The sequence below is a fragment of the Phycodurus eques genome, chromosome 11 (genome assembly GCF_024500275.1).
Source record: "Phycodurus eques isolate BA_2022a chromosome 11, UOR_Pequ_1.1, whole genome shotgun sequence".
Taxonomy (NCBI): domain Eukaryota; kingdom Metazoa; phylum Chordata; class Actinopteri; order Syngnathiformes; family Syngnathidae; genus Phycodurus; species Phycodurus eques.
The window spans coordinates 467,013-487,884 of NC_084535.1; the positions used below are offsets into that span (position 1 = coordinate 467,013).

General features: G+C 45.0%; 1 protein-coding gene across 5 annotated transcripts in view; it reads left to right on the forward strand.

Moving 5' to 3' along the window:
- LOC133409574 (echinoderm microtubule-associated protein-like 4) overlaps positions 1 to 20,201 on the forward strand; it is a 37,076-nt gene extending 16,875 nt beyond the window's left edge. For 4 of the 5 annotated variants that reach the window (XM_061689764.1, XM_061689766.1, XM_061689765.1 and 1 more), the window contains 16 exons: positions 1,592 to 1,741; positions 1,883 to 1,952; positions 3,287 to 3,397; positions 3,470 to 3,565; positions 3,658 to 3,792; positions 7,420 to 7,552; positions 8,962 to 9,110; positions 9,190 to 9,315; positions 12,601 to 12,732; positions 12,820 to 12,887; positions 12,964 to 13,052; positions 13,115 to 13,212; positions 17,041 to 17,128; positions 17,224 to 17,322; positions 17,518 to 17,648; positions 17,730 to 20,201. In XM_061689764.1, the coding sequence (XP_061545748.1) occupies positions 1,592 to 1,741; positions 1,883 to 1,952; positions 3,287 to 3,397; positions 3,470 to 3,565; positions 3,658 to 3,792; positions 7,420 to 7,552; positions 8,962 to 9,110; positions 9,190 to 9,315; positions 12,601 to 12,732; positions 12,820 to 12,887; positions 12,964 to 13,052; positions 13,115 to 13,212; positions 17,041 to 17,128; positions 17,224 to 17,322; positions 17,518 to 17,648; positions 17,730 to 18,047 (1,993 nt within the window). In that variant the 3' untranslated portion in view covers positions 18,048 to 20,201. The remainder of the gene's footprint in view (positions 1 to 1,591; positions 1,742 to 1,882; positions 1,953 to 3,286; positions 3,398 to 3,469; positions 3,566 to 3,657; positions 3,793 to 7,419; positions 7,553 to 8,961; positions 9,111 to 9,189; positions 9,316 to 12,600; positions 12,733 to 12,819; positions 12,888 to 12,963; positions 13,053 to 13,114; positions 13,213 to 17,040; positions 17,129 to 17,223; positions 17,323 to 17,517; positions 17,649 to 17,729) is intronic. The other variant, XM_061689768.1, reaches the window with a different exon arrangement.
- The last annotated feature ends 671 nt before the right edge of the window (positions 20,202 to 20,872 follow it).

Here is a 20,872-nt window from a genome sequence, read left to right on the forward strand (position 1 = left end):
CATAGATGTTACAGTAAGTATGAACCTTCAAACAACTGTCGCTTGAACACAGATGGAGCAGCAACACGTAGAAACAGCAGACTACAATACTCACAGGCATATTCTCTCTGCTCTGTACAGACAAATATTAAAACGGGAAAACATGGTACTGTATTACACTGAAGGGGTTTCCTCCTCATCTTGCACTTATCTACGAAACATCTCTTGCAGTTTACCTCAGTGCTGCCCACCACGTTGTGGCACAATGTGGTACTACGCTTGAACAATTCGGACTTGCTTGGAAATTGTAAAAATTCATTTTACAAAAACAACTTCATTGGAGTTGGGGTTGTATAACAATTGTGATTATGCCTCGGGCTTCCAGTTTTTAAGGATTAAGCTCGGTTTCATCGCATCTGTAGATCTTTAAAAGATTATGCAAGACATGCGGAATCGTAGTAGTAGTAGTATTCAAGCAAATTTATCTATATCAATACATGAGTTCAATGTGGACCGATAGCCTCGCACCTTCATGCTCATGCTTTGGTCAAAGTTGGCATTTTTCCAGCAACCGCAAGCAAATCAAACTACAACAGCACCACATTCTCGTTTTTCCCTTCTTTTGTGGTGACTTAGCGTTTGTGCGTCAACTGGCCGCTTCATTAGGGACAGCGAGGAGGAGGAGATGAACGTGACCGCGTATGTTATTTTCTGTATTTAAAAAGAGGCTTTCTTGCTTTGTTAGTGGGAGAGAGATCCAAAAACTAAATCGATCACTCCGATAATTGAAGGGAACCCGTTTTGTTTTATTTAACTCGTCCCGCGGACGTACCAATTGAATATGTGCAGGTGGCCACGTATTGTGCCACACGCACGTCTCTTGCGAAATCGCTCGTTTCTTCGTTCAATCGCGCTCATAAAAAACTCAATGATTCACGACTTTTTGGATGTTAACAGTTGCCATGAGCCTCTAAGGAATATGCTTCACAGCGCCATAAGGTCAATGCTCACCCAGAAAAGCTGAATTTTCTGACAACTTTGGCGTCCTCACACGGATTGTCTACAACTGCAGTCGATACTTCTTCATTTGTGCACAAAAAAAAACAGAGTAACGACTAATACCATTTACAAAATAATCTGTGATATAGCGGGAGCGCCATGCGTGAACAGCAATATAGCGGGGGATTACTGTAGATGACAAAAAGAGAACTCCAAACCCTTGAAATTTTCAATTTAAAAGAAGATTAGAAAAAAGTCTCGCTTGTTTTTTACATCATGCGAAGCAGGGACATACACGCCGGCGTCCTTGCACTTCTGCTCTCTTTTGGAGGAGTAAGAAGTTCTTTATGAAAACATAAAAATGCAAAAGTTCACGACATCCATTGTCAAATATTTCATACATAATCCAACAGTGCATTTGCTTTGATCACTTCTCAAAACTAAATTCACTAAACACTTCCTTGTTGTCGTCAGACAAATGTATTTGAAGATAATGAAAGCCACACGATGCTTTGCGCGAGGTGTCGTTCTCGTCAACCGGAGCGGTATGCGACGAGGCGGCCGTTTTGATGCTAACGAGGAGACTGCTCTCCCTTGACCGCCGAGCCTTCAGCTACGGTTACCGAGGACGGGATTGCCGAGCGAACGTGTGCCTGCTACCCACCGGAGAGATGGTGTACTTCATCGCCTCAGTGGTGGTCTTGTTCAGCTACGACGAGCGAACCCAGAGGCACTACCTGGGACACACCGACTGCGTCAAGTGGTGAGACGTCCGCCGCTTTCCTCTCTTGTTGCGCGCTTGCGACCACGTCATCTCATAAAACCTTTGTCTGTGTGTCTGTCTCTGTCTCGCTCCCTGTCTGCCTCTCTCTCTCTCTCTCGCTCTGTCTCGCTCCCACCAAAGTCTTGCCGTTCATCCCGACAAGATTCGCATCGCCACGGGCCAGATTGCCGGCGTGGACAAAGATGGAAGGGTGAGCTCAGTCGACACTTGGGGAAGCAAATGATGTCTTCTTATAAGAATCTTCCACCATATTTGATGGAAGATTTCCACATCACTGAGGTGGTCCGAAATGTCAAATGTTGAAAATCACGGAAAGTTTTCCATCCTTCCATCCATTTTCCATACCGCTTGTCCTCACGCGGGTCGCGGGCGAGTTGGTGCCTATCCCAGCTGACTCTGGGCGAGAAGCGGGGTACACCCTGAACTGGTCGCCAGCCAATTGCAGTGCGCACATAAACAAACACCCATTCGCACTCACAGTCACACTTACGAGCAGTTAACCTACCAAGCATGTTTTTGGTATCTGGGAGGAAACCGAAGTACCAAGACAAAAGCCACGCAGGCACGGGGAGAACATTCCAACCCCACACAGGCGAGGCCGGATTTTAACCTGCGACCTCAGAACTGCGAGGCAGTTGTGCTGACGTGTCATTCTCTGTGCTGCCATTTTTGAACATATATATATTAAATATTCTTTGTATATATTTATATGTAGAACTCTATACATGAACAAATAAAGGTACATTTATTTGGACAAATACAAAGATGACAAAAATAGCTCATAAGAGTTGAATTTAAGAGCTGATCTGTAGCCATTTTTCAGGTTTATTATTATTATTTTTTTTTTAAATTGCTTTTTGGGGACAGTAACCAAAATGACTGAACTTTACCATGTTGAATAGGACATTAAGTATGATGGAATCAGCTGCATTGTTGTCACGTTCATTGTATGCTTCAGGTAATATACCAATTAAAATGAAGAAATTAATGAAACAAAGTTGTAAAAAAAAAAAAAAAAAAAAATTTCATGACTGTATGCGTTTGTTGTCACGATATCTCGCTCGAGCACACAACTTCCGTTCGTGTATCCCAACTTTTATGAAGCCGAGGTACCCGATTTCAAATGAGGAAAATGTCACAGTACCCCACCAAACCAAAATGTCACAAAAAGTATGAATGCTGAAATAATCTCTCAATTTCCTCCCTAATGGATTTACTGGGTGAGTGCGTGTCATGATTTCTTCCGCTGTATGAATGGCAACAGGTGGAGACACAGAATCCTTATGCGCCTTCGGCCATCTACTTGTGCCTGTCGTCATACGTCACTGCCATAAAATAGATGAACAAAGGTAGTACATCATTTGTAGTAAAGAAACAGTTTTCGTAACAAAGACTTGAAATTGGATCATTTCCCACGGCGTGTCTGAAAATCTCTCACGGAACACTCGGGAATGACCGCTTTAGTTTTTTGTTGTTATTCTGCTGTTATCAGTCAATCAATAAACGAAGCATTTTGCCACGTAGGCCGTGCCGCCGCACGTTCGCGTTTGGGACAGCGTCAGTCTGTCCACGCTGCAGATCATCGGTTTGGGGACGTTTGAGCGAGGCGTCGGCTCCTTGGCCTTCTCCAGAGCTGTGAGTGCCCGTTGCATCGTGGGAAGCTTGGTCCTCATCTCCACACACACGCACACTCCATTGTCGCTTCAGGACTCGGGACAGCATCTGAGCGTGATCGACGACTGCAACGACCACATGTTGACCGTTTGGGATTGGCAGAAGAAGTGCAAGATGGCCGAGATCAAGGTGCGTGCGTGCACCCGCCCGTCGAGGGCGCACTGCTGCTCTTGGTCTCGGCATGGCCCGTCACGTTTCTCTTGCGCGTCGCCGCTTTTCAGACCACCACTGAAGTGGTCCTGGTCGTGGATTTCCACCCCACTGACCCGAACACCATCATCACCTGTGGAAAGTCACACATCTTCTTCTGGGCCTGGACCGGCACTTCGTTGGCTCGGAAACAGGGCATCTTCGGGGTGGGTTCGCACCCTTTGTTGTCATTGGTGCATTATCTTTATACAGTGTTGTGAGGATGGCTCTGGAAATGTAGTTGGTTAGGGTTACAATTTACCCTGTTGAAAATGTTACATTTGATTACATTTTGATTTCTTCATTTTGAATAAATGCATCAACGGGACCCTTGGATGTTTTCCTCTAAAAAGTGGAACAAAAGCATCATTATTTTGGAATTATCCATATTCGATACACAAATAATAAACTGATAACAAAACATGATGAAATGTAAATAATAGTTGTTGCATATATGTGCACAGCATGTGGAAAACATGATACCGTGTTGACCTAATGTCAAAGTGCACAATTTAGATATTGCTTCATATGACAACCAGATCGGAGAATGTTCTATAAAAAAAGTCCAAAATGATAAAGATGAAACTGTTGAAAACTAATTGTTCTTTTGTGTGTTCAACAGAGTAACTATGAGTTAAACCTCTCAAATCTCATACAAACCAACAGATTGCAACACAAGACGGCACTTCGAGGTCATATTTGGTAACATTATATTGGCAAAAGTATTTGCTCACCTGCCTCGACTCACAAATGAGTTGAAGTGATATCCCGTTCTAAATCCGTATGTGATGTGGGTTCTTTTGCAGCTCCAACGGCTTCAAGTAGTGTGGGAAGGCTTTCAACAAGGTTTAGGAGTGAGTTTATGGGAATCTTTGTCCATTCTTGTCTTCTTGTTTTTGTCCAAAATCTCTTGGTATCTTGAAGCATTCAGAGTTCCTTTCACTGGAGCTCAGGCGCTAATATTTTGGACATTTCCAACTTTGTGGGAATAGTTTAGAGACGGCCCCTTCCTGTTCCAACATGACTGTGCATCAGTGCACAAAGCAAGGTTCATAAAGACACGGATGAGAGCGTTTGATGTGGATGAACTTGACAGGCCTGCACAATCCTGACCACTTTTGGAATGAATTAGAGCAGAGACTGAGAACGAGGCCTTCTCATCCAACGTCACTGTGTAACCTCACAAATGCGTTTCTCTGTAAGAATGGTGGAAAATGCCCATAGACTCACTCCTAATCCTTGTGGAAAACCTTCCCAGAATAGTTTAAGCTGCTGTAACTGCAGAGGGTGGACCGATGTCATATTGAACCCTACGGATTAAGAATGGTGTGTCACTTAAATTAATTTCAGAGTCAAGGCAAATGAGCGCATACATTTGGCAATTGACTGTATGTCAAGTTTAACACCTGCAAAATGGCACATGACCAGAGAGAGCCAATCACAAGTGTCGGCTTTAGGAGGAAGTGAGCTTTTGCGGATATTTATGGACTACATTTTCTTACTAAAATTGTAATCATGGAAATAACCAAGGGCAACTAATTTTTTATATTATGTGATTTTGTTATATGTAATTATTTACTTCGCAACACTGTATATATAGATATCATCTATTTATATCCATTGCCGTGAAAACATATCGGCTCCCTTCTCAAATGTTTTTCTATTTTTGCATAGTTTCTCCACTTTAAGATCATTAAACAAATGTAAATATCAGATAAATATAACCCAATTGAACTTAAATTGCTGTTTTAAGTGGTGATTTCATTTCTTCTTCTTTTCGTTTGGGCTTGTCCCTTTAGGGATCGCCACAGCGCGTCATCCTTTTCCATGTCAGCCTTTCTCCAAGTTGACCCCAAGTATTTCAAGTCCTCCACCCTCGCTATCTCTTCTCCCTGTCGCCTCACTCTTCCCCCACCACCCCTCTCATTCATGCACATATATTCTGTCTTACTTCGGCTAATCTTCGTTCCTCTGCTTTCCAGTGCATGGCTCCACCTTTCTAACTGTTCCCCCACCTGCTCCCTGCTTTCACTGCAGATCGCAATGTCATCTGCAAACATCACGGTCCACGGGGATTCCAGTCTAACCTCATCTGTCAGCCTATCCATCACCACTGCAAACAGGAAGGGGCTCAGGGCCGATCCCTGATGCAGTCCCACCTCCACCTTAAATTCGTCTGTCACACCTACAGCACACCTCACCGCTGTTCCGCTGCCCTCGTACATGTCCTGTATTATTCTAACATACTTCTCTGCCACTCCAGACTTCCGCATTGAGGTACCACAGTTCCTCTCTGGGTACTCTGTCATAGGCTTTCTGTAGATCTACAAAGACACAACGTAGCTCCTTCTGACCTTCTCTGTACTTTTCCATCAACATCCTCAAGGCAAATAATGCATCTGTGGTACTCTTTCTTGGCATGAAACCATACTGTTGCTCGCAAATACTCACTTCTGTCCTGAGTCTCGCCTTCACGACTCTTTCCCATAACTTCATTCTGTGGCTCATCCACTTTATTCCTCTCTAGTTCCCACAGCTCTGCACATCACCCTTGTTCTTAAAAATGGGCACCGGCACACTTTTCCTCCATTCCGCAGGCATCTTCTCACCCGCTAGAATTCTATTGAACAAGCTGGTCAAAAACTGCACAGCCACCTCTCCTAGATGCTTCCATACCTCCACAGGAATGTCATCAGCACCAACTGCCTTTCCATTTTTCATCCTCTTTAAAGCCTTTCTAACTTCCCCCTTACTAATAATTGCCACTTCCTGGTCCACCACACTCTCCTATTCTACTCTCCCTTCACTGCTGTTCCATGTTTTCTCCAGGCGAGGGATAATGGCTCTCCCAATGGTTCGCTGGAATCCTAAAGCTTTACAAATGGCTTTTGTAAACCTTTCCAGACTGATAGATGTCAATGACTTTATTTTTCAACTGTTCTGGAATTAGTTTGGATCGTGGCATCTTTTGTCTGACTGGATTTTGTTGGGACAGATTCTGTTTATGTGATTTCTTGATTGAGCCGGTCTTGAGGTAATCAGGCTTGGGTGTGATCAGTGAAAAATTAACCAAACGTTGTGATTAGCCAGATTTAATTCATGATCTAACAAGGGGGGTAATTACTTTTTTTACGCAGGGCCAGCTCACTGAATAGTTTTTTTCCTGAATAAATGAAATCACACTTTAAAGCAAAGCAAATTTATTTATATAGCGCATTTCATACACAAGGTAACGCAATGTGCTTTACACGATTAAAAGCATTTAAAAAAGGAAGACAAAAACAGCTTATAAACATTTAAGAGAAAGAGAGGGGAAAAAAGTACAATTAAAACAGCATACAGTGCAAGAAATATAATTTAAAAGTGGAAATGCTCTAAAGAGCATGAAAAAAAAAAAAAAAAAGAGTTTTGAACCTGGACTTAAAACATTCCCACTTGGGGCTGACGTCACTTCTGTGGGCAACTTCTTTCATTTGTGTGCAGCATAATAGCTAAATGCTGCTTCACCATGTTTTTGCTTTGGACTCTGTGCTCCACTATTTGACCTGAGTCTGTCCATCTCAGATGTATATATTATATCCCATTAGCAATTCTTTCATGTATTCAGTACCGAAACCGTAAAAACGGAATTCATGTTCACTTGGGTTATATTTGTCTAATATTTATATTTGTTTGCTGATCTTAAACGTTAAAGTGGGGAAACTATGCAAAAATATTAGTATTTGAGAAGGGGGTCGATACTTTTTCACAGCACTGTAGATATGTGTGCGTGTACATGACGTGTTGCTTTCCAGAAATATGAGAAGCCAAAGTTCATCCAGTGTCTGGCCTTCCTGAGCAACGGCGACATTCTGACCGGAGACTCTGGAGGCGTCCTACTTGTGTGGACCAGGAGCCCCACAGAGACCTCTGGGAAAGGACCACGAGGTGCGTACGTCGTATCGACAAGGGAATATTGGTCTCGAATGGACTGAAGAGAAAAATAAAATCCGTTTTTTCATTTTCATTTCTTCCCCTTGACATGTAGAAAAAAACAATATTATTCAAAAGCAAGTTTACAAGGCCACACCCCCGCGACCTGACCTCAGATAAGCGGAAGAGAATGGAAGGATGGATGCATCTTACTGAGTCACTTACAGTAGGAGTAGAAGAAGTAGTACTGGGGAAAGGGACGTCTGGGCTTCTCTGCTCAGGCTGCTGCCCTCGCGATCCGACCTCGGATAAGCAGAGGAAAATGGATGGATAGCTGGGTTATGGTAAATTATAACGCTTCAAACAACACACGGAGCAGGCCACAGTGTTGTATACTTACCTCTTTGTACGATAACTATGAATGAGGACACGGGAAACAATGTACACCTGCTGCATTTCCCGTTTCACTCTTCAGAATGAAACGCCGCAGCTGTGTGATTGTGCGAGCTGCGTTCAGGGACACTGCATAAATGTGTTCTTTGGTTCTTTTCTAATACAGAACATAATTACTCGGATTACTAGGAACGTTATTTTCATCAGAATGATTTAGTTCAAACACTGTACGATCACACTGAAAATATGTAACTTCTTGTGTAATATATGAGTAGATGAGATAAACTATTATAGTCAGCCAGAGGTGCGAGCAATCAATTTCCTTTCACCATCGTTCCTGTCATACTGTGTTGCATGTTTTTGTTTGCAGGACCAAAGTCCTGTTTTGTTTTTGATTCCACATTTTTAAAAACGCCATTCAAGCAATGAGTTTCTCCTCATGTGTTTGAGATTGTAGAGTGAAAGCTGCAGCTGGCTAAGAGTGTGGACTGCATGGCCGGCAACAATGGGGAAATGAAATGCCAGTATGTTGCGGGGAAAAAAGGAGCTATGAACTAGATCGTTCAAAAAATTGAATTATGACCTATTAACTTGAACTAGTTCATTTTGGGAACGGTGAACTGAACTTTGAAGTAGTTCGTGTGAAAAATGTGTGTTTCCCAACACTGATCCTGTGTTATTTCACTACACAATATATATCGCCGGCTTGAAAAAAGAAATAGTCATTTTTTCCCCCCCGATATCGTGCAGCCCTACTGGTTAGTCAAGCTGAGTGTCTGGGCGTGAGGGGTGGCCTACAGCAGCTCTTTGCCAGTGTTTTCATTTTGTATTTGTGTCCTGTTCAGTAAACGGCGACAGTGGCTCACCTTGCCCACATGCCCTAGCATCACACTAACTCAATTCCTGCCCTTTTTTTTTGTTTTTGTCCCACTTCACTCGACCAGCAGTCAAGTGAAACAGGCGCTTTATTGTCGGGTCTCTGTTGCCTACCGCTGGATGCTTTTAAAACAACACTCTTTGCTTTGGCGCAGCCTTTCAGATTGTTCGCCAAGTGAAAGGTCACGAGGGCAGCGTGTTCTGTCTGTGCGAGATGAGGAGCGGCACCCTGCTGAGCGGAGGCGGAAAAGACCGCAAGATTGTCCTGTGGGACCACCGCATCCGAGCCGAGCGCGACATCGAGGTCTCGCCGTCGCGCTCACGGCACGCACGTTCGCACCTTTCCTATTTGAGACCGTTGACGGCCGTTTGTGTGTCTGAAGGTTCCGGATCAATACGGGACCATCAGGGCCGTGTCTGAAGGGAAGGGAGACGAGTTTCTGGTGGGAACGTCGCGGAACTTTATTCTCCGAGGAACCTTCCATGACGGCTTTACGGTGGAAGTTCAGGTAAGAAAGACCAGCGCTCGTCAAAGCCATCGTCAGGCTTTCCTTTGCTTCATTTAACTCATTGACTGCCGGGGACGTTTCTATAGGTCAACTGAAATCCAAGCGTTTATTGCCACCGCCGAATATATTTCTCTCGTACATTTTAATGACGAACAGATTCCTGTAGATGGCGTCGTTGCATCGCTTTGGATTTCGCTTTTAAGTAGAAAACTGGGTGGTGAATCTCAGCTTGTGAGGGAGGGAAATGGCAACACGTTGGACGTCGGAAAAATTTAGACACCTGACACGCCAACAGAGAACGTAGACGTATGCTATAAACAGAATATGTGTCGAGGTAAATGTGTGTTGCCGTCATGAGACAAGGTGACAAAATTCATGGCGTGAATGGCGAACGCCATTTTAAAAAAGCCACTGACGTTCAACTGGAGCCCCGCAGTGAGTCTGCGTCGCTCACGTCGTGGGTCTTAGTTGTATATCTGTAAAAAAAAAAAAAAAAAAATATCCATCCATTTTCTGTACCGCTTCTCACCCGGGTCGCGGGCGTGCTGGAGCTTATTCCAGCTGGTCGCCAGCCAATCGCAGGGCACATAGAAACAAACAACCATTCGCACTCACATCCGCACCTACGGGCGATTTAGAGTCTTCAATCAACCTACCACGCATGTTTTTGGACGTGGGAGGAAACCGGAGTACCCGGAGAAAAGCCACGCAGGCTCAGGGAGAACATGCAAACTCCGGATTTGAACCCCGGTCCTCAGAACTGTGAGGCAGATGTGCTAACCAGTCGGCCCCTGTTAGTTGAGGTATCACAAAAGCAAAAAAAAATATTGACATTTTTTTCACACGAAGCTCGTTATGTCCGCTTTTTGGTCCGAAACTGTTGTTTTTGGTGAAACCAACCCGTGTTCGACTGCAGATTTTCCAGTTTTTTCTTTGTTCTTTATCGTGCATTATTTAAATTGTTTATCATCTTTTGTGTTCTTTGTCTTGGTGGAGGGGAAACTACTAGTAAAGTATGAATTTCATTGCTCAGTGCTACCGTTGTGTTTTTACTGTGCAAATGACAAATTCTAGAATTGATTACTAAAGAACAGAAAAGGGTAGAAACAAACTTTCTGATGAAAGAAGGGAGTTGACGCTTTCTTTTGGTAGGTTTGGTTGGTATATTCTCACAGAAGACAATATTGTGTGGGTCTGGAATTATCTCTAAAATGGCTGCTGCCCATGAGTTCATCGGGGACTCGCTATGTGGGTGGCGTGATGTGTTTAGGGACCAGGGGCCTCATGTACAAAGACTTGCGTGGATTTCCTACTGAAACATGGCGTACGCTCAAATCCAGAAAACGTCGTACGCACAAAAATATGCAGATGTATGAATCTGCGTACGCATGAATCCAAGCACATTTCCTTCGTACATCCCAATCGACGTATAATTGAGCGCACGTTGGAGTAGCCGACCCCTCCCTGTCCACGGCCACATTTAAATATACAAATCATATTTAAATGAACCCAGCACCTGAGATCCCGATCTCTGCATGATCAGAAAAAAGGAAAATGAGCAAGGTCATGAGGGGAAAGAATTTTTCTGAATGTGAAATGTCTCTGATGATGTAGTGGTGCACTCGGCTGACTTTGGTGCGGGCAGCGTGGGTTCATTTCCCACTCGGTGACGGCGTGAATGTGAGTGCGAATGGTTGTCCGTGTCTATGTGTGCCCTGCGACTGACTGGCGACCAGTTCAGGCTGTAGTCCGCCTTTCGTCCGAAGTCGGCCGGCATAGGCTCCAGCGTCCCGCGACCCTAACCAGGATAAGCGGTGTTGTAAATGGATGGATGGATGGATGGATGTGAAGTTGCTCATTGACGTGGAGGTGCGCAAGGAAATCCTCTTTGACACGCTGTCCTACGGCGTTAACAACAAGCGAAAGAGGAGCGAATGCGAAAGCGTGTGTGCGGCTGTCAATGCTGTGGAGTCAGAACAGCGCGCGCACGCTGAACTAAAAAAAGAAGTGGGCAGACATTAAGGCGGATGTGAAGCGGAAGACACCTGCCCGCCATCAACGTGTGGCAGAAACAGGCGGAGGGCCTCACCCCGTTCGAGGAGAGAGTCGCTGCAGTCGTGGGTGACGCTGCTCTCTCGGGGGTGCTGGGAGCACATGTGGCTGACTCTGATCACCGCACAAGGTAAATCCCATTTACTTTTCGAACTCACAACAAAGGTGTTCATACAGTAACCTACACTCAGCCCTATGAGATGAAATGTTGTATGTATGGTATTTGTGCTAAATCTTTTGAATTCAAATAGAAGCACATCAGCACATTAAAGAGGATATCAAAAACCTTTGACTCCTGTTTGATGACTCGATTTATTATTTTACTATGCAGGAAAGGACACGCGTCCCCGGTGTCTCTCGTGTCGCAGACGCGGAGGATTCCTCCGCCGTCCCTCACTGAAAAAAAAGAGTCCTTTGAATGTACTTCATTTGAACATGTACGTCGGTTGCACACGATTCAAATGTGTTAAAATGACATCATTTACCCCTCTTCTCCTCCAAGAAAAAAAAAGTCATTTGAACAGATTTGAATCATATGCCACTGATGTAAATGTTCAAATCAAGTTCAAAGGATTCATTTTTTTCAGCGCTGGCACCTCTGGTGTCACAGACGCGGAGGATTCATCCCCCGTTCCTGGCGTCTCCGACGCAACTGCACTCCAACAACCGGCCCGACTGGCCGTGTCCTCACCCGTGCTGTGCTGGAGTCACGAGGAGATTGTTAAGGCCAATAGGCGGCATAAATGATCGCCTCGATCGATTTATAGGCGTCCTCACAAATATCAGCCATTTATTTAATAAACTGGTGAATTCCGAGTCCTTGCTTCTTTTACATTGTTGAAATCAAATGTTGTCGGGCATGAATTGTTGATCAGTGTTAATTGTTCACGTTTCTCTGATGTGCAGATTTATCATAACAGTTTCCCAGCATCAGCTCGAAGTGTCGCCAAAGCACCAAACGTGCGTACGCCAACCATGAAGTTGGCGTGAGGCACCGCACATTTCCACGGTCATTTCACGCTTGATACATCGGAACTTTGCCGTGAAAAAGAACGTACGCCGCGTTTTTGTTCGTACGCACGTTTTGTACGTGAGGCCCCAGGTGTGCGTGTTGCGATGCCTTTGGGGACTTGGTATGCGTTTCATGATGCATGTGGGGCTCCAGCGTGCGTGGCGATGCGTTCGGGGAGCCTGCACATCAGCGTCGTGATGCGTGTTCCACGGTGCTTTCAGGGTCACACGGACGAGCTGTGGGGCTTGGCGTCGCACCCGTCCAAAGATTTGTTCCTGACATGCGCTCAGGACCGTCTGGTGTGTCTGTGGAATTCCAGCGATCACAAGCTGCAGTGGAGTCGCAGCGTGGAGGTGAGCCACGATGTCACGTCCTCCCGACGATGTCGCTACCTCGTTGTTGTCCCGTCGAGATGATTGACAGCTGCGACCCTCCCGCAGGAACACGGCCACTGCGCAGACTTCCATCCCAGCGGAGGAGTGGTCGCCCTAGGAACGCATTCGGGAAAGTCAGTGTCGCGTCACGGGTGAGCGGGGCTGGCCGGCGCGGTAGGCGGGGCTAATGTGTGCGTGCGTGCGTGTCAGGTGGTTCGTGCTGGACGCCGAGACCGCCGACCTGGTCGCCATCCACACGGACGGCAACGAGCAGCTATCCGTCATGCGCTTCTCCGTAGGTGGGTGGAGTCTGTTGCGAAGACGGTCCGATGGCGGCGTCACGATCGCTTCCTGTGTGCAGACGGTGCCCTGCTGGCGGTGGGATCTCACGACAACTTCATTTACGTGTACAGCGTCGCCGACCGAGGACGGAAGTACAGCCGGTACGGAAAGTGCTCGGTAAGTCACAACCTTTAGTGGACGTTTTAGGGACTTTCCAGGTCCGCTGCTTAAAAATCCGTGCGAGTCGGGAATGAGTGAATGATTGCGAACGCGGTTACTGTCATTCAGCGTTCCATCCTCCCTGATCACCAGTGTTGGGCAGGAACTATCCATTCATCCATTTTCTGTACCGCTTTCTCCTCACTCGGGTCGCAGGCATGCTGGAACCTATCCCAGCTATCCTTGGGCGAGAGGCGGGGTACGCCCTGAACTGGTCGCCACGCAATCGCAGGGCACATAGAAACAACCAACCATCTGCACACACATTCACACTTAAGGGCAATTTAGAGTCGGCAATCAACCTAGCATGCATGTTTTTGGGACGTGGGAGGGAAACCGGAGTGCCCGGAGAAAACCCACGCAGGCACGGGGAGAACACGCAAACTCCACACAGGCGAGGCCGGGATTTGAACTGTAAGGCAGAAGTGCTAACCAGTCGTCCGCCGGGCTCGAACTCTTTACATGTAATCACATGCACATTACGGAATTTCCAAAATGTATCATCATCATCTGTTACATTCAGAGGTGGGTAGGAACGTGCTCCGTTTACTCCGTTACATTTACGCAAGTAACATTTTGGATAAATTGTACTTGTCAGAGTAGTTTTAACTAAGCATACTTTTTACTGGAGTATTTACGTTAAGAAGAAACGGTACTTTTACTCTGTCACAATAATCTGGGTTAGGGTTAGCATCGGGCGGCGTTGCCATGCATCTTCTGGGGTACATTCTGTTCTTTCTCTCTCGTCCTTTCTCTTTCTGTCACACACACTTTATCAGTAAGTCAGTCAGCAAACAGCTTCTTCATTCAGTCATTTGAGTTGCTAAAGCAAATAATGTTTCTGTGAGGCCCTGTGCACGTTGTTGGTTTTCAGCACTTCAAAATGGATGGCAGGTGTGTGCGGACTCCCATTGAACATTACTTTGAAAGTGATCTGTTACTTCTGAACACAGCCACATGCCGATTACAAGAGGGAGTACACCCCTTGTGCGACCAGATTTTTTAAAATGTACTTTATTTGAACTTTATTTACCAGGTAAAAGAGCAGTTAAAACAGAACATCTCTTTTGCAATGTGACGTGGCCAAGAACGCAGCGAGTTACATGTCAAGTCCAAGTCAATCTGATAAAGATTTTGTTTTAGATTAAGTGGTGTTGTTCAGTAATATCTGAATTTGCACACTTTATTTAGCACCGTCTGCCCAAAGGTGGATATTTCAGCTCACTTATAACTCGAGAAAACACCATGCAGTAAATTGCAGATTGTTATTTTTTTTTTGTAGTTTTCACTGTGCATACACACACACACACAGCAGCATCAGAATTTGGACATTCACGTTTTAGTTTGTATTTTTATTTTTTTTTTAATTGATGTTCATGCTGTGGTTAAAAAAAAAAAAAAATCTGAAAGTTACTCACGATTTACTCAGTACTTGAGTAATAATTTCACTGCGTACTTAATGACTCTTAAGTCATTTTTTTGGAGGCCTACTTTTTACTTTTACTTGTGTCACATTATTGTCACGTAACAGTCCTCTTACTTGAGTACAATATTTGGCTACTCGACCCACCTCTGGAGCGGACGTCCTGTATTGCTACTCTTACGTTTAAGCGACATTTGTGCTCATCAGATCAGCCTGTGTCGTATTTGTTGTGCCGGTCTTTTGTATTTTTGCGTTGAGGTGCTGCGGGTCGGGGCCCCGGTTGCGGTCCCGAGTGGAACCGCGAAGCACACGTGACATCGGCGACAAGAGCTGATCCGCTAGTATATCTTGTATTCATTGGAAAACGCGCCTACAATGATCTAATTAGTTTACTGATGTTAATGTTAAATGTATTAAGCGACAGAGCGATTTTAGGGATTACGTCACAACACAGAATGAACTAACTTCCAATTCAGCAATGGCCAATAAAAACAGAAAAATATTGTACTTCATATTTTCCTGGAGGATGCATTTGGGATTAGCCTTTGAAGTTGGTAATAGTGAAAAATGACGTGAAACAGACAATGATTTTAGTCAATTCTTTTCCAGAATGAGAGTGCTTAAAGAGGAGGATGCAATTCATGTGGCACAGCTTGAAGCAGGCATCAGGTGCAGGTGGAGATGGGCCTGGCTCCAGTTGGAGGCCAGAACAAAAAAGCAAAGAAACGAGGCAAATTTAATTTGAATCTTAAATTTGTACGTCAACATGTACTTGATCGGTGTAAATAGGTTTTTCTGCGTGAATAATATTTTTTTTTTGCCTTACTGTACTCTCTCAGTCTTCCAGATCGCTTAGTTTATGTTCAAATAAAAAAAACTTATCTGCGGGGGCTCGGGGGATACCCCCAGGCCCCTCCTTAAAATGTTTCTTTTTTTTTTTTGGTTACCTTTTTCATGGCTTTAGTGTTTGCATGTCTTTGGATTGTAAAGTAACAGTGTTAGCACTAACTGTTGTAAGTGAACATGCAGGCGTTCTGTCGAATCATGCTCTAAAGTTTGAGTGTGTGTGAAGTAATTTAATTGCAATAAAGTAATTGAACCCATTATTTCTGTCATGTAATCTGACGGATTAGAATACATGACCTGACTAGAGCAGTGATTTCCCACATTTATGGAGCCAAGGAGATATTTTACAATTGAAAAATCTCACAGCACACCAACAAACAAAAATGTCACAAAAGGTGGATACATTCATTAATGTATGTACTTCCTGCCATCTAATAGAAGACCATTCATTTGTTCTGTCTGTCACTATGCCTCACTGGCATAAAAAGATGGACACAGATACATTATTGATTGCAAATATAATTTGTGGAGCAATTAATTACACAAGTATATACAGAAAATGAGAAACTCATTTAAATAGACACATTGCGCCATCTCGTGATCGTTTTTTTAAACTCGCTGATCGGCCCCAAAAATCCGGATCGTGTAAAGCCTAATAATTTATTAACCATTATGGTTGCGACTGTCGCACGGAAATGTTGTCGGTTGGCAGCTCTGACTCTTCGTATATATTTTTGTATATATTTATCCATGTATAACTATATACATACATACACATGTATTGACTTGAGAAAAGGCAGGCTCTTTTTGAATGCACTGTCAAGGTATCGGATCAGGACTCGATATCGTCGGCTCCCTAAAATCAAAGAGTCAGACTCAGGTGCAAAAAAAATAATCCCTGCCATACAGTATAATAAAGTTGTTAATCATTTTCATTCATTCCAAAGTTAAATTAAAGAATGCTGGGGCTTCCGCAGTGTTTCCGGTTGAGCGATCAAAGCATGAACTTGCGCAGTCTGCTTGTTGCGTGACAACCGCTAACACACACGTAGCACTTAAGAGCAGCGTAAAAGTGAAGACATGTCCTTTTCTCGGTGAGTTAGGACATAAGTCGACTCATTAGCAAATTCCCAAATAAGTTCCTTAAAATGATTGTTATTTTCAATGAATGTCGTATCAATACGTTGTGCATCTTGGGGAAAAGATGTGTTCGGCAGTTTTTTTCAAAAGCTGATACTTGACTATTTGTGCATACGCACGGTCTGAGGAGCTTCCAAATTGGACATCGCACATATTCAAGTCCGAACATTTTGATAATGGCAGTTGGAAGCACAAATTTGGGCGTACGCACGTGCACACTTAGTGAATGGGGCACGTTGACTTTTGAACAATGTCATCTTTATCATTAGGGACTTTTTTTATGGAACTTAATTGGGTTTGTCATATTGTAAAATAGATAAAAACCTGCTGCCTTTCCTTCATTTCCCTCGTTAATAAAGTGCTACTCCATCTTTCAGGGTCATTCCAGTTACATCACACACTTGGATTGGTCACCTGACAACAACTTCATCATGTCCAACTCTGGAGACTACGAGATTCTCTACTGTCAGTGCGCATGTGTGGCGGTCCAATGCGTGGCATTATAACGCCATGCGCCATGTCTCAACATTTATGTGCATTTCTTCTTGGTGATTCTTTAGGGGACGTTTCGAACGGTTGCAAATATATCCGAAATCGCTCCGAGTGTAAAGACATCGACTGGGCCACGTACACCTGTGTGCTCGGCTACCACGTCTTTGGTCAGTACAGTGTGCCGGCGTGTGTGTGGGTTGGGGGGTGGTGAGTGAGTGAGTCTGAGAGACAGAGTGCATGAGTGTGCGTGTATGCGAGAGAAGGCGAAAGTGTGTGAGTGAGACGAATATCCTCGGCCTTGTTGGGAATGTTTTCTTTTAGTGGTTGTCCTGAAGGTTGTCGCGTTGTGTTGTGCGCATCAGGCGTGTGGCCGGAGGGCTCGGACGGGACGGACATCAACGCCGTCATTCGCTCCCACAACAGAAAGGTTCTGGCGTTGGCCGACGACTTCTGCAAAGTTCACCTCTTCTCGTACCCGTGCTCCACACCCAAGGTGAGCGAGGCGCTCGCCGCCGCCCGTTGTCACGCCCTGCGTGTGACTATTGTGTGTGTGTGTGTGTGTGTCGGACGGCAGGCTCCCAGCCATAAATACAGCGCGCACAGCAGTCACGTGACCAACGTCAGCTTCCTGTTCGACGACAGTCACCTGATCTCCACGGGCGGCAAGGATACCAGCATCCTACAGTGGCGACTGATCGACAAGAGCGGCCCGGCGACGGGGGCGGCGGGATCGTCGCCCTCGACCCCGCCGCCGGCCTCAGAGTTAGCACCGCCTCCCCCGGGGTCCGCTCCGGCTCTCTCCGACAGTCCCGAGTACAGCTCGGACCCCGCCGACGACGCGGACGTGCCCGGCGACGATAGGGCGGCGACGCCCCTCGCGCCCCCCTCGTAGCCGCCCGCCGACGAGCGGCGGGACGCGGTCGGCCGCTGTCGGGCGTTCGTCTTTGTTTCGAAAACGTCCCGCTCGGCCTCCTCGCGCTACTGAGTTTAGGGGCGCGACTCCCGCCGCCGCAGGCCATCCAGTGTGCGGTTTGCGGCTCCTTCTCGCACACAGGTGGGTTTTCCTCGCACGTTCCAAAAACGTGATTGAAGACTCCAAATCAGGGGTCACCACCTTTTGGAAAGATGCAGCTGCTTATTGAGGCGTCTGACACCCACCTCTCCTCAAATAACAAATTTGCTTAAATGATTTGGGGTCTCCTTGTCATGCTGAGCTTTCAACTATCCTAGTTTTTGTTGTTTTTTATATATTGCCCTTTCCAAATGTACACATAGGAATGAATACTAACAGTCTGTTTCATCTCACTGGGAGGTGGCACTCATTTAAAAAAAAAAAAAAAAAAAAAAAATGTTTTTTTTTTTTTAAGCAAACCCGAGTTGGCGACCACTCCCCTCAATCGGCCACAGGTGTGAATGTGAGCGGGGATTTTTTTTCCTCTCTGACATTGACTGGCGACCAGTCTTTTGGTCTATATGTGCAACCGATCCATTGTTTGTCTACACGTGTTGTTTTCGTCGACGGTGACAAGATCATTTTGTTGGCGCCTTTCTTTTTTCCCGGGACGTTGACGGTCAAAACGAGGGTCTTCAATGACTAAATCACGAGACTTGTTGCAGCCCCCCCCCCCCTTCTTTCTTCTTCTTACGAGGCAAAAACGATGGCGGCTGCTCCGTGAGACATTCAAAATGCAGCAAATCCTCGAGTTCTCCGTCAGTGGAAGCAGGAAAACTTGCGAGCAGGCCATCCACCAGGGGGCGATGTCGGCCACTTTTCTTCCTGTTTGAGGCTGCGTGTCCGTATTAATGAGTTAATAAATGTGGAATTTGAAGTCTGTTTCAGTCAAAACTATTATACATCTAAATCTGTAGTCATGTGCGTATTCAAATATGGAGATTGAAAGTTTCAAGATTGATTGATTGATTGATTGATTAAAACAGACTTTTATTAAATTATTAATGCAGACACGAAAATTTGGGCTGTTGTTCAGAAAGACAGACAAAAGCTCCAGTAGAGGGTGGTGGGTGCTAGTCATTTTGCTTTTGTTTGCGTTAAGGTCGTTCTATTATCCTAACGTGGGAGTATTTTGTCAAAATTCTGAAATTAATTATAAATTATTATTAAATAATGTACATTTTATTAATTATGAACAAACTGTGATGAAAACTAGACCAAAATCTTTTTTTAATTTTCGTTGACTAAAACTGGACTAAACGATCACTTATTGAAATGACTAAAATGTGACTTAAGACTATAACTAGGACTAAAATTAAGACGGCCGCCAATAATAACACTGATGTGCCCTACTGTTGACTGGCGATCATTCTTGTTTGCCTATGTGCTCTTTGATTGTCTGGCGACCAATCCGGGGCGCTCAGAGTCAGCCGGCATCAGTCACGACTCGGCCCACGTCAGTCCACGTGATGTGCGTGCGTTCGTGTGTCAGCCCATGTGATTTGAGTGCGTGACTCAGGCCACGTGATGTGTGTGTATGTGCGTGCATTAGTCAGTCCACGTGACTCAGGCCATGTGATGTGTGTGTGTGTGTGTGCGCATGAGTCAGTCCATGTGTGCGTGCGTGCCTCTTTTCACGTGATGTGTGCGCGCGCGTGTACGCGACTCAGTCCAAGTGGTGTATATGCGTGCGTGACTCAGTCAACGGGATGTGTGCGCGCGTGCCTGACTCAGGCCACGTGATGTGTGTGGGTGCGTGCATGCGTGTGTAAATATGAAACATAGGCAGCCACGTTGAAGTCTTAGGCTTAAAATCGAGTTGCTTTTTGTAATGATTTCTCGGGTCACCTGCACTTGGACATTGTTTGGAGTTAACAACCAATCAGTTGTGAGCATTCCAGCTGGACTCGTGTGATTGGCTGAAATTCTCTTTTCTGCCTTTTTCGACCTTTGAACGCTTGTGGAGGGCCTGGGGGGCGGAGCTAGATTGTGTCGTGACAAAATGATCAAGTGGGCTGTCTCATCTAGCGTTCCTGCCTGTATAACCCCAAAAAGAAGAAGAGCGTGACTGCAAATAAAAACGGATGACGAATTTCTCTTGCTTCTGTCACTTGTTGCCATTGTGACCAACAGTGTGTAGAAGGGACCAAATTAAGACCCCCGGGCCGCATCTGCCCCGCGAGCATTTACATTATGAAGACTCCTATAAATATGTTCCATTAAATTTGCTTATACTAATTGATCTAATTAAAAAAACTGTTTAGTTTTCAGTGGTTCTCAAACTTTTGACACCAAGTACCACCACAATGGTACCACCACAATGACCAACAAAATACAGTAGCATATTAGGCCCAGGTGTTCGGAAGCAGATTAATATTATTGTAAGCCACTGTAAAATAAAAGACTGGACTTGCATAATTAAGTGTATCGCACACAAAAGTGAATAATTGTACCAAAGCAAAAGTTTGCAAACGAGCAGTTCTAAAAGCTACTTAACCAAATGTTCTGTACTCGGTTAACAAAACGTTCAAGCCACTGAAACATGCACAGTTTGAACATTTAATTCGGTGATTCTTTTGCGTACCACTTGTACCACCGTTTGAGAACCACTGATTTATCGTAAGTAACACAAACAGCAGCCTTTATTAATGGATGAAATGAATTCTTGTAACATTACATTATTCGATCAATTTGACACATTCCAGCTACTTGAATTTTGGTTTGCCGTCATCCACGAGCAAACGTTCGGCCAGCGGAGATTGAGA